The sequence below is a fragment of the Balaenoptera ricei genome, chromosome 6 (genome assembly GCF_028023285.1).
Source record: "Balaenoptera ricei isolate mBalRic1 chromosome 6, mBalRic1.hap2, whole genome shotgun sequence".
Taxonomy (NCBI): Eukaryota; Metazoa; Chordata; class Mammalia; order Artiodactyla; family Balaenopteridae; genus Balaenoptera; species Balaenoptera ricei.
The window spans coordinates 78,954,895-78,968,692 of record NC_082644.1 but is presented as its reverse complement, the minus strand read 5'-3'; the positions used below and the strand labels follow the sequence as shown (position 1 = coordinate 78,968,692).

Sequence of the window (13,798 nt, the reverse complement as noted above, 5' to 3'; positions counted from 1 at the left end):
GCCGTCTTGATCAGCAAATTAGATTTTCAGCCTCTCCCGGGATGCGTAGCAGATGGGCTTTTGGACTCCACAAAGTTTGGGATGTCATCTTGATTTGGTGAGATGGGGTGGGTATTCAGGTCGAGTCAGGCTTCTGCTGAGAAGAACCATCCCTTTTTCTCATCCTAAGCTCTTATTTCCGAGTATTTCACATTTCAATTACTTGGGCTGATTGGATCTTTTATTTTAGCCTGTTGATGTAATTCTCCAGGGAAACTCAGTTCAGATTGAGGCTGGCCATAAATGACAAGTCTTTACACAGTTAGGAGTTTCTATCTCCCTGATATCTTGTGATCTGTTTTATTTTGAAGGTGCCATATTGTCTCATATCTGTTAAAAGAGCAACTGAACAGATATTTTTAAAACGTGAAATGATTCTGTCTGTTAGGTTGAATTTGTTTCTGGTGTTGATTTGGATTTGGATTAGAAAGGTGCCAAAACAAAAAACAAAAAACAAAACCTGTTTCAGACACAGCTCTGGAGGAGGATAAGGGCAGAAACTACATCTTAAATGTGTTAACGAATAAAATAGGAGAAGCTGATTTATTAAGCACAGCAAAATATAAAGGAACCAAAGACTAACTAATGCTTTCTGTGTTCACCAAAGTCACAAAGACTGGTGTAAAATTCAATTATGACTGACAAGGTCACACAAAATTCCACTCCCATGTTGCAATGAATATCTGTAACTGTAAAGTACAAACGTAAGGTTTTGCTTATAAATGTGAGGTTGCTATCACTAAAGAAGGATCCCATCTTATATCATTGTTCGAATCTCTATAATGTTCAGCTCAGTGCTGGGTACAGAGAAGAGGTACAGTATTTATTTGTTAAGTTGAATTACTAGTGTCAAGCTCCTTTATACTCATTTTGTTCTATATTTTAAACTCTCCCACTTATTAGGAAAGACTTCAAGGTTACTTCTTTATCGATTCTCCAAATAAGACTTACATAAACTTATAAGCAGCCTACAAAAATTATGTGTGTATGTGTATATATACAATCCAGGGGCTAAAGTATAGCCATTTCTCTTACTACTACTATTGCTAACACTAGCTGCACTGCTTCTAAAACCACCACCACCAGCAACTTGCAAAGAGCAACGCAATGAGCAATAGGTGTATATGTGTGCACACAGCTGTATATAAAATTACATTTGATCCACAAGAACTCTGCAAGGAAGATATATCAATACTATTTATTAACTAAGGAAATGGAGGCTCAGAGAGATTCACGAGCCCAAGGACATGCAGCCACTAAAGAGCTGGTAAGTGGTGAAGTATCAAATCCTGAAATGGCAGCAAAAGAAAAAGCTGAGCTACAGAGTGTAGTCACCCATGAGAGCAAAGGTGGCAGTTCCAGACCATCACCAGCAATTATGGCGAAACTGGCCTTGGGATCCAGCCCCCGTCAGCCAGTGGGTATCGCCATTCTCCTTCAGGCCACAATCAAAATCAGAATTTTTCAGGCATAAACTTTCCTTCCTTCTTTTTAACATTCTCAAGAGAATATGGATCAGACGTCTATACAAACTAAACACATCTGGATTTGCTAGTCTTTCACTCATGAAAAATCATGACATTTCCCAAATCAAAAGGAGAAACAGAGAGATGATAGTAATGACTGCATCTGAATAACAAATTCGTTAGTGGAGAGGGTACTTTCTGCAGAAGGAAATGTGTAGCTGCTTAGGAATATTAAAAGCAATAAGATAATTCCTCCAATGGAACTGGTCTTTCAGGCCAACCCTGAGATACCCCAGGCAGCAAGTTTGTTTTGAACACAAATAAATAAAATGACATCAGAAGAGGGCTGAGCAGAGCATATATTTAAACCTTGGCTCACAAGACCCAGGAGGAATACGATGGCCCCCATATTCCAATCACTGAGACAAATTACTAGAGGAAAAACAGACAAAGGCTGAACAAGTCCCAAAAGAAACAGATAATTTAATGATGGGAGTGACTGGGGAGAGAGGGGAGCTTTATCTCTAACAGAGAACTTGGGAGAAATTCAGGAGGTAGAGAAGGGTTACATAAAGACAGGATCTTTAAGGCTCCTTGACACTAAGAATAGTTGGATGTACAGCTTTACATAGCAGGATTCCTGCAGGCAATTTCCTATGTGAAATATATTGTCAAGTACCCTTTGCCTTTCTCCAACCTACCAGTAGAGGAAGATTCTCTGAAAGAGAGAGAGCACCTACCTGCCTCCTGTGACTGTTTAAACCCCTTGTGAGGCTTCTATCTTTCTCAACGTCAGTTACGCTTGAACATTTATCAAGCTCAGGCTCTGGGAAAGAACAAAGTCTTCAACCTCAAGTGGTTTCCATTCTAGCATGGAAAACAGACAGTCAATAAAAAAATGTGTAACATCATGTTAAGTAGCTCTAAGGACGCTAGAAAGAAAACTGAACAGGATAAAAGGGTAGAGTGTGGGGAGAGGGGAGTGCCACTCTTTCAGGGGAAGGTGAGGAAGAACAGCCTTCCTGAGAGGAAATTTGAGAAGAGGCATAAATGAAGTGGTTTCTGGGAAAAGAGTGTTCCTGCCAGATGACACGTGTCGCACAGGAGGGCCCTGGTTTGAAATCACACAAAAGGCAAAAGGTAACTTTGGGGAGTTCAACGCCAGGCCACGGGAACTAGCCACTTAGACTGGCCAAGGGCTTAGGTGTTTTGCAAGAAGACCGATCGATCGTCTGAGGGGGTTAGGAAGAGGTCTAACGGCATGAAATTCAAAATTAGTGAGCTATAAAAATAAAAAATGTGCTGTTCAACATAATCACCAATAGTCCCATGTGGATATTTAAATTTAAATCAGTTAAAATTTAATCGGAATTAAAATTAAAGTTCTTCCATTGCACTGGCCACATTTAACATGCTCGACAGCCACGTGTGTCTAGTGACTACCATTTTGGCAGCACAGATGGAGAACCTTTCCATCCTAGCAGAAAGTTCTACTGGACAACGCCTATCTAAAGGACTACGAAGCAAATTGCTCATTGTATTCGGAGTTTATAAAATTTGAATACACTGTCATCAAGAATATAAATGAGGGGCTTCCCTGGTGGCGCAGTGGTTGAGAATCTGCCTGCCAATGCAGGGGACACGGGTTCGAGCCCTGGTCTGGGAAGATCCCACATGCCGCGGAGCAACTGGGCCCGTGAGCCACAACTACTGAGCCTGCGCGTCTGGAGCCTGTGCTCCGCAACAAGAGAGGCCGCGATAGTGAGAGGCCCACGCATCGCGATGAAGAGTGGCCCCTGCTTGCCGCAACTAGAGAAAGCCCTCTCACAGAAACGAAGACCCAACACAGCCAAAAATAAATAAATAAATTAATTAATTAATTTAAAAAAAAGAATATAAATGCAAGTAAAGGTAATAAATTTAAAAATTAAAATTACTTTTCAAATTAAAGAAGAAAGAGTGGGCCAAGTAGTGAAAAACAGTGGATGCCTATATAGTCCACATATTTTTCTTTTTTTTTTTTATCACTGTGAAGAGAACCCCAAACAGGCAAGAAAAGCACCATTCTTTCATACAGCCCCATGCTGGATGTCCCTGGAAAGGATCCGGGGCATGACAGCACATTGGTTACAAGGTGGGCTGGGGTTTCAACACAACTTTGGTTGGAATCCAGACTCTACCACTTACTAGATGTGTTTCTTTTAACCTTTCAAACTTTAGTTTTCTCATCTGTAAAGTGGGGACAATACTTGATCTTCCTGCATAATGTTTTGAGGATACAAAGAGATGATGCATTCACTGTGCATAGCACACTGCCAGGCACACATTAGAAGGGCAAAAAATGTTATATTTATGACATGTTAATATAACTATAAATGTACTACATGTCTGGCATGGAATAAAATGTATATGGTGTTGTTAATAAAAACATTATTTCATAATAACCAGTCATTTCAACTGATTTCTATTTACCTTATGGGGAGCTTCTTATAGTAATCTTGATATTTTGGTTGCTTCACTTGTTATAATAAGGTTCAAGGCCATCACTGATCCGAATCTATTAAAGCATGCGTGGAATACCAAGGTCCACAACTGTACTGATAGTGATGGTAGGAAACCAAGGGATGAAGACTTGGCTACGTTCTGAAACTCAGGGCAAGGTTTTCCTACTTGCACACCATGAAAAGGACAAGAAAAAATTATTTAACCGAAGTGCTTTCCCAGAAGCAGTGAGAGATCTTTCCTCTCTCCTGGATCCTCAGCGTCTGCCTCAGTTCAACTCACAAAGGTGCTCTATGAATGAAGAATGACAACTCTGCTCTTCTGAAGAAGCTGCAAATGACAAAAGGAAATGGATGGACTGGGGAGGGGCGCCCCAGAACAAAGGGAGACACTGCTGTTCCTGTAACACTCAATCACGGATGCCACTACCAGGAAGCGGGCATCTCTGAGGGCCCACAGACATCTGGTTCAAAGCGTGGTGAAGAAAAGGTCCCAAGCGCAGAGCAGGATTATTTGTCATTCTGACATCTAGAAGGAAAAGGGGCAGCTGGACCATAAAAGCCTGATGTTGCCGCCAACTCTACTCATGTTCAAACTGTTAACATGTTCACCATCAAAGTGCCATTCTTTACGGGGTGGGTGGAACAGATCGTGGTTCTACAGATTGCAAAGACGAAGGTGCAACAAGCACCTCTGTTAACAACAGCTGGAAAAACGACCAGCCTAAGCTCCCAAGATACAGAAAGCTACACTGACTTGGGGAACAAGGGTACCAGCCACTTACTAGGTGGCTCGTTGCCACAGGCGTTGTGTAAGTACATTATGCTCAGTATATTGTTATCTTCATGAAAATTTATGAGGTTGGTTCTGGCTTTACCTCCATTTTACAGATGAGGAAACCAAGACTCCGTAAAGGTTACTTAGCCACTGAGTGGTCTGTCTGTAGCTAGAGATTATAATTTGAAACAGCTACCACATTCCTCTCCAATTGAGGGTAATCTGGAGATTCAGGCAAAATAAGAGAATCTGAGAACTGGCTAGAGAAAAATTAGTAATAAATTGCTGCCATGAAAATGGGAGAGGTTAAACAAAAGGAAGAGCCAAGTAAAAGTTAAATAGATAACTTTATATATTGAGTGAGTCAGTAAAGCTTTTGATATCAGAAGCAGCAACTAGGGCAAAGTGAAATATGACCTGAATCAAGGATATTGACATTAAATCATGGTGTCCATCTTTCCTCTCAAGCCCTATCCCTCACCACAGAATGATCGATTTGTCCGTCCGTGGAAGAATCCTAAATGACCACCCATTCAATGGGGGTCATAGCAGCTACCACACCATCACAGTAAATAGTGATGAAAAGCCCAGGAAGGTCAAGTGTAAGGAGTAAATCTCAGGATAGCGATTCTGAGGTCCCTCTATCCGCACTGTGCTCTTCCATCTGGGACCCAGCAACACTTCCTTCTTCCTTGATATTTTGCCCATTGGATTATAATCTTCTCTTAAGGAAGGCACTTATGGAACTTAAAAACACCTCTCTCACAACAACTGCCCCACAGGAAATAAGAGCACTAGATGGGCATATTTACTTGGAAGCAATGGCGAGTTTTCATTAACATGCCTTCAGACTCTAGAAGTTCGGGAAGACAATTCTTATTCCAGAGAGTTTTCATCAGGATTTTCATGATGCAGAACTGATGGATGCCACTCAGTATTAGTGGGCCTTGACCAGGAGCTCTGAGAGACGAGCAAATTTGAAAGCCAAAGGAACATTCCTAGATTAAAACATTTCCATAATGATGGTAAACTATCATAGAGCATCACTTTCCCATGAAGAAAGCCATGGAACTTCAAAACTTGTCATCTCTGTATTTTCTCCTTTTATATTTCACTTTGTATTGTGGAATATGTTTACTGATGTATGATGGAGGTACTTCCAGGGTTACTCATGTGCATGTTTTTAACCTAATTATTATGAAGGGATTAGAGAAAGATGGGGGCAGATGGGATATGCATAGGTAGGCAGTTTTTATTTAAATCAATCTGAAAAATGTAACTAAAGAGGATAGTAAAAGGTAGCCGAGAAATCAAACATGAAAATCCTATAGTAATCAGGAATCAAGAGGAACCAAATAGATACGGATGAAGAATTACATGAAGGAGGTAGTATCTTATCATCTCTATTTCCACTGCTGTATAAAGCCAGAGGGAGCATCGCAGAGTGAACCAAACCTGCGTGAATCACAGGATCTGAAAGCAGGGTGTTGGCTAAATGCTAAAAAGTGTCATGTATAGCAGCTTAGCTCCACTTTAGAAAGACAAACCCCAAGACATTTTATAAAACCATGATCAGGAAAAGAGCAAAGTGCAAAGGTGTCTGAAATTTAGAGTCAGTTGCACAGTGTGGGGCATCCTAAAAGTCAGACCTTTCTTGAGCACCAATGGGTCAGGTAGTGTGCAAAGCACTTTCTATTTACTTCCTCATAATCACGAAATAACTCCATGAACTAGGTATTATTAAATGCCCTCATTTTACAGGTAAGGATCTTGAGACAGAAAAATTAAGTAATGTATCCAAAGTTACCCAGCTAGTAAATAGTTCCAGAGTGAATGAAACCCACGCAGGCTGGTCCTGCAAACCTGAACTCTTAACCATTTTACCACCTGCATAGAGAGCAGAGCACGTTGGTAAGCAGATCACACAGGACTAATGTGCTTCTCAGGCAAACTCTGTGCTGCAGTGTTAGAGAAGCACCTTTTACATAGGTTTAGGTCACACTGAATTTGTTGTACCTACTTTGAAACCAAAGTACTCAAGCTGAAGTTCAAAGGCAGTACGGGGACAGAGTGATAGGGAACTGGGCTGAGAATCCCACCCAGTCTCTTCTCTGCCACCAACTCACAAGGTGAATGTAGTCCATTCATTTGTCTTCAATAAAACTGAAGCTTAATCATGTCTAAGGCCACATTCAATGCTGGAACGTAATGACCCAGACAGGATTTTTCAATGACTTGGTAATGGAATGGTAATATTTACAAATACCTGTGTTGAGTAATCAGTTAATCTTTCTATTTCCATATATTACTTGTGCATATAAATGTATGGTCTCCCTTTGTGTTTCAAAGTGAAAGATAAATAAACCAATCATGCCAGACATGCAAATATCACATACTATTTTCTTATCATAGGACTCTCCGCTGCTGTAGGTTGTGGCCAGCGTGGACGAACACTCTTCCAGGTACCAAGGCTTCTTTCCGCTTTCGGCTGTGCTGCTGATGGAGATGGTGTAGATGCTGTTGGTGTAGCCATCACAGGAGCAGTGGTCTTTGCTCCTCCCACCATTTCCCGATGCCCAGACAAAAACAGAGCCGAGGCCTCTCCGCCCCTGCACACAAACAGAAAAACTTAGATGATGGAAGATATGGGTCACAGACCCTAGATGAAGACAAGATCAATATCAACATGGCAGAATGAAGCATTTGCAGAAGGGGTACGATGCTACATTAATAGTGTGCTGGATCTAAGCTGCTTTCTGAAGTAAGAGGAGTTGCTTTTAAAAACTAAAATAGGACTTCCCTGGTGGCGCAGTGGTTAAGAATCCACCTGCCAGTGCAGGGGACACGGGTTCGATTGCTGGTCCGGGAAGATCCCACATGCCACGGAGCAACTAAGCCCCCGTGCCACAAATACTGAGCCTGCTTTCTAGAGCCCACGAGCCACAACTACTGAAGCCTGTGCACCTGCAGCCCGTGCTCCGCAACAAGAGAAGCCACCATGAAGAGTAGCCCCTGCTCGCCGCAACTAGAGAAAGCCCGCACACAGCAACGAAGACCCAACGCAGCCAAAAATAAATAAATAAATAAATTTATTTAAAAAACAAAAGACAAAACTAATCTGGATGCAATGTACAGCATGATGACTATAGTTAATACTACTGTATTGTACATTTGAAAGTTGCTAAGAGAGTAGATCTTAAAATTTCTCATCACAAGAAAAAATACTATAATTATGTAAGGTGATGGGTGTTAACTAGACTCACAGTGGTGATCATTTCACAAATATATACAAATAATGAATCATTAATGTTGTATACTTGAAACTAATATGTCAATTATATCCCAATTAAAAAAAGAAACTAGGGGCTTCCCTGGTGGCGCAGTGGTTGAGAATCTGCCTGCTAATGCAGGGGACACGGGTTCGAGCCCTGGTCTGGGAAGATCCCACATGCCGCGGAGCAACTAAGCCCGTGTGCCACAACTACTGAGCCTGCGCGTCTGGAGCCTGTGCTCTGCAACAAGAGAGGCCGCGACAGTGAGAGGCCCATGCACCGCAACGAAGAGTGGCCCCCGCTTGCCACAACTAGAGAAAGCCCTCGCACAGAAACGAAGACCCAACATAGCAATCAATCAATCAATAAATAAATCTTAAAGTGTACAGTGGTTTAAAAAAAAGAAACTAAAATAATTACCTTTCACCTGATATAGTCATAGAAGTAACAAGAGCACCAACAATGACGATCATAAGGGCTAACATTTTACTAGGTACCTACCGCGGGCCAAGCACAATTCTAAATGTTTTACATGAATCAGACTGAAGTCCTCCAACAACTCTGTGAGAATGGTATAATTTTTGTCCGCATCACACAGATAAAGAATTGAGGTACAGAAGTAATGTTTTTAAGGTCACAAGCCAGTAAGTGGAAAGACAAAATTTGAACCCAGACAGCCAGACCTCAGAGTTGGAATATTATTAGTCACAATTACCATAGTCATATTATATTCCTATAATATGAAGTGGCTGCTATTATGTACCCTCATTTGGTATATGAGCAATGTGAGGTGCACAGAGGTAATGTATTTATTCTGAGATCACATCATCAATAAAGGGCAGAATTTGGGATGATGTCCTCCCTTCCAGAGCTGTGCTTCCTCTATGCATGGCAGGGACATTAATTATGAGGGATGTTATGGATGCTACCAGAAATAAAAGGGTTTCAAGATCAAATACGTTTGGGAAACTCTGAATTAAGCAAAATTAAACAGGTTCCCTTATTGCAGAACTTCTAAGAGTCTTTAGTGAGTGACGGTTCATTGCAAAACTAAGAGGGGGGCACGATCTGAAGTAATTTCCAAACATATTTGACTGTGGATACCTTCTTCAACCAGATCCAAGAAGTTTTTCTTACATTCTTTATGCCAAAACTTGGCATAAACTCAAAGACTTTCCTAAGGTCATAAAATAATTAAGGAGAAGAAGCAAAGTAGAACACAGATGTATTGAAGCATATGGACTATTTTTCTCTGTAAGAGATCTTCAGAAGAAAAGAGAAAAATAAGCCAAAGTGAAGAGCATCTCTCAGAACAGTTATAGCTGAATCCTTCAGAAATTCTACCATTTTAAAACTACAAGGCACGCTGGAGGACACGTAGGTCAAGTCTATCACTTTGTAATTAGGAAGTGAGAACCAAAGTCACAAAGCTAGTGATGACTAAACCTCTTTTCTTCTTTCCAGGCCCCAACTCTTCTGGTGTCAGGTGGAGGAAAAAGTATTTGGAGTGTTGTCCTGGAATTTCTGGAAAAAAGAGCCAAGGAAAGAGAGACGAGAAAGAATCTGGAGTATCTTTGATAAACTCTCCCTGACCTTGAATCCTCAGGGAACAGAATATTTATGACAGGATTTGACTTGACCTGAGCATGGATTTCTTTTTGCCCTTCAATGTGGAAAAATGCAATATGATTACACAGGAATGGGAAAAATTCATGAAGAGAGAGGGGGAGAAACTTCTGGATGTTATTGCCACTAGACAGCTGGACCTGGTTTACCATCCTTCAGTTTCCCATCCAAATATTCACGAAACATAGAGAAGGATGCAAAAATCACCACCCCATCATAAACTAAGGATTTTGTCCAATGCTTCCAATTCTCCAGAGGGAATTACTCCTCACTATGGTGTGGATGGCCAGATTGAGAAACTCTGGTGACTGACTCATGTCTATACATCACAGACAGAATGTCGCAGCCAGGGAAGAATAAGAAGGTTCCATTTCATCACCAAAATGTGCTCTCCCCATCACACACTGAGGGGCTGTGTCACCGGGAAAAAGCACGGTCACAACAGAGCTTTACCTGACCTGTCAACAGAACACACGAGATAATGACCAAACCTACCTGGTTTAAACAGAACCATAACAAGATAATAGATTAAACCATAACAAGATAATAGATTAAAACCCACAAAATGATGAAAAAGCACATATGGCACAATCACATTTATGTATCTATGTAAAATTATGACTGTCTGAAAAGATCTCTAAAAGCATATTTGATTTTAAAAGAATATTTAATAAGACAATGTTCGGAAGGCACTTTTATGTTGTAATATCATTACAAATGTAGGATACAAAACGATACAGTATAGTCTCAGTTTAGAAAAAAGTGTATGTGCGTGTGTGCGCAATGAAGTTAACGTGTAGTACAGTTTTACGCTTAAAGCTACCATCAAGTGACGATGTAGTAGAACTTACCGTGTTCAGTAAGATTAGGAAAGAATTTTATTTTCTTTTTATACCTTCCTTCCGTGACCATGTATGATTTTTATAAACAGAAGCAAACACATTTATTCCTCTATTAAGAGGGAAAACCTAGGGCTAATTCTTAAGAGATAATTTGTGTTTTATAATCAAGGGGAGTTTTATACATAGAAGGTTCATCGTGCACTAAAAACCACAGAGGCTGACATTCACAGAAACTTACTATGCACCAAGCACTGTACAAACATTATTCTGCACAATTCAAGTCTATATCATTATTTTACAGATGAGCAAACTGGGAATCGGAAATGCTCCCTAAGGCCAGAGCCAAAGCTTAAATTCAACTGGGCATGGCAAAGGCAAACTCCAAAGGAGGGTATGGGGTCCGTCACTGCCTAAAGGGAGCCAGGGAGAGAGGAGTCACTGAAACGGGAGACAGAGGGGCTAATAGGAGTTGAAAACTGGTCAGGGGACTCGCCAACCCATGTCGGCCCTGCAGGGAAGGAGCCAGGGGAATGCGTGCTGAGCAAGACCCCAGTCTCTTCCTCCCTCTCTCCCATTTTTTGCCAATGTATCCCAAGGCTGAACCCCAGCAGAAGCCAGAGGACCTGGATCCCATAGAGATCAGTATCCTAGAGCATGAGGCTTGTGGAGAGAAGGGGAGAAGGGGAGACGGGGAGCTGGAGGATCGAATGGAAGACGTAGCTTCACATCCCCAGTGTGACTGTGTTTGAAGATAGGGCCCTTAAAGAGGTAATTACGGTTAATGAAGTCATAAGGGTGGGGCCCTAATCAGACAGGACTGGCGTCCTTTTAAGAAGATGAGACAACAAAAGTGTGTGCACAGAGGAAAGGCCTTGTGACAACACTGTAAAAAGGCAGCTGTGTGCAAGCTGAGGAGAGAGGCATCACCAGAACCTAACTGTGCCCTGATCATGGACTTCCAGACTTCTGGCCTCCAGACAGTGAGAAAATCCATTTTTGTTGTTTCAGCCACCCAGTCTGTGGCATTCTCTGACGGCAGCCCGAGCTGACTAACACAAGGTGAGAGGAGGAGATAAAGGATGAGCCGCCCCCGGTGGAGGCTACAGCACATACAGATGTTGCCACCACTCTGTCTACAAGGCAACCTGACCTTTGTGCCTGTGTGTAGGGCTGATGATTAAAATCCCAGAAACAGACTGAATCTGTGGGCTGAAAATGCCATAAAGACAGCTGCTAAAGATCTAGGGGACTGATCTGAAACAATTAGCAATTCAAAGGTTTATTTACTACAGATGCACAGGGAATTTTCATTAGTGTGCAATATTCAGAAAACCAAAACATATGTGGTAAAAAGAAATCGGGACATTTCTCTAAAGCTCAGAGTAATTTAAGAATTAAATCTTAATGTGGGATGTAGGGAGATGGGAAGGTGGGCAGAATATTATAAAGAGAAAAGAATCTTTGAGACACGTATTTTCCCGAAGCGTAGGAAATAACATTATTGTATAGTTTGGTAAAGTACTGTGATTACAACTGGTTACATTAATATAACTTTGAATGAAGAAAGGAAAAGAATCCTCCAATTTAACTGAGTGCCAAGTTAAAAGTTAGTAAATTTACAGCAAAATATACTGTGAAATCCACACAGGACCAATTTGACCAAACTCTAAAGATTCTGTTTCATTGTGTATCTAATTATGTATGTGTTTCTTCTCATGTATGCCCTACAAAAGTTAATTTATATATGCCATAAACATTATTATTAAAGGCTAAAAAAAAACTGGATTTTCTTGTGGTTCAGGTCGGAAAAGGCTACTTTATGCTGGGTTATCAATTAAATCATACACTGCAAGTCAGGTTTAGAGAGGTATAGACTTTAATGGAACTAAATTTCTTTCTTTAAAACAGTGTGATAATTTTTCAGCCAATACAGCTAGATTGTATTTGGTATTTTAATACTACTTCTTTTCCATATTGCTTAGAAAGTAGAGTTGACCCTTAAACAATGGTGGGGGACAGGGGTGCCAACCCTCCGCATGGTTGAAAATCTATGTATAACTTAGAGTCAGCCCTCTGTATATACCGTTCCTCCATATCTGTGGACTCAACCAACTGCAGACTGTGTAGTACTATAGTACTTACCATTGAAAAAAATATCCGCCTCAAAGTGGACCTGTGCAGTTCACATCTGTGTTGTTCAAGGGTCAACTGTATTCTTAAAGGGACATGACTAAATGGCCAGAGGCTTCTTGCAATACAAAAGACGGGACATTGTGCTGGGTGCTTTCACATCTATTAGTTAACTTCAAGCAAATTAGACATGCATTTTTACAGATTAAAAAAACTGAGTAACATTAAGTAATGGGCACACTATCATGTAAGGAGAGTGGGGTGGAGACGGGAGAGGCAGACCAATAAGTCTGATCAGACCTACATATCTGTATGTGTCGACATGAAGAGACACAATAAAACAACTGTAGGAGGAGGAACTCTCTTTTAAGTGTGATGTCTTCCAAGTACAGCCTGATACCCAGTTTACCAAAGCCCCTCATTGCTCCGCTCCCTGCCTTTTTCTGATCTTCGTATATCGGTGAGAGAAGAGCGCAGCCCTCTATGGAAGCTCTTCCATACGTGGTTCACAGATAAAGGGGCTTCAGGTTGGAAGAGGCTGGAGAAAGACAAGGACACCTACAACTGTTCGGTAGCTGAGATATGAAGAGAGAACTGTTCATCTTTTAAAGCTCAAAAACATTCTGACAAGCATTTCCAAAATAAATCCTGTTCCTTAACAGAGCAGGGTTCACTGAAAGAAACAGGTCTGGGTCCAGAATCATGATGTAAAGGCAAATCAACAGCAACAACAAACTTTGGAAAGGTTTTTGTAGTGCTCACCCAAGATGTTTGTTTCAGAATTTAAAAATACATATTGCTTTTAAAATACTTAATAACTCTTTGAATCATGATCATCAACAGGACAGATGATTCACAAGAAAATGAAGGCTCCTTAAAGGCGACCTGAAAAGTAATCTGAAAGGAAATATAATCCACAATTGAAAACAAATCAGGAGCACACAGCTTCCGATGCCTTGGAGACAACACTGGTGTAACCTGGTGGGAAAAAGTCTTCTTTGGGAAGACATCAAGAGAACGTAGTCATGAGACAGACGTAATCGGATGTCTTTGGGAAAGACTAAAGCCCAAGACTTGTTTCTTCAATCAGTGCATTTGGGCAAGATGGAGATGGGGGTAGGGAAATTAATTGTATGAGACGGAA

General features: G+C 41.0%; 1 protein-coding gene across 9 annotated transcripts in view; it reads right to left on the bottom strand.

The window, feature by feature from the left end:
- PCSK5 (proprotein convertase subtilisin/kexin type 5) overlaps positions 1 to 13,798 on the bottom strand; it is a 464,350-nt gene that overhangs the window by 266,787 nt on the left and 183,765 nt on the right. For all 9 annotated transcript variants that reach the window (XM_059924937.1, XM_059924939.1, XM_059924938.1 and 6 more), the window contains exon 8: positions 7,181 to 7,393. In XM_059924937.1, the coding sequence (XP_059780920.1) occupies positions 7,181 to 7,393 (213 nt within the window). The remainder of the gene's footprint in view (positions 1 to 7,180; positions 7,394 to 13,798) is intronic.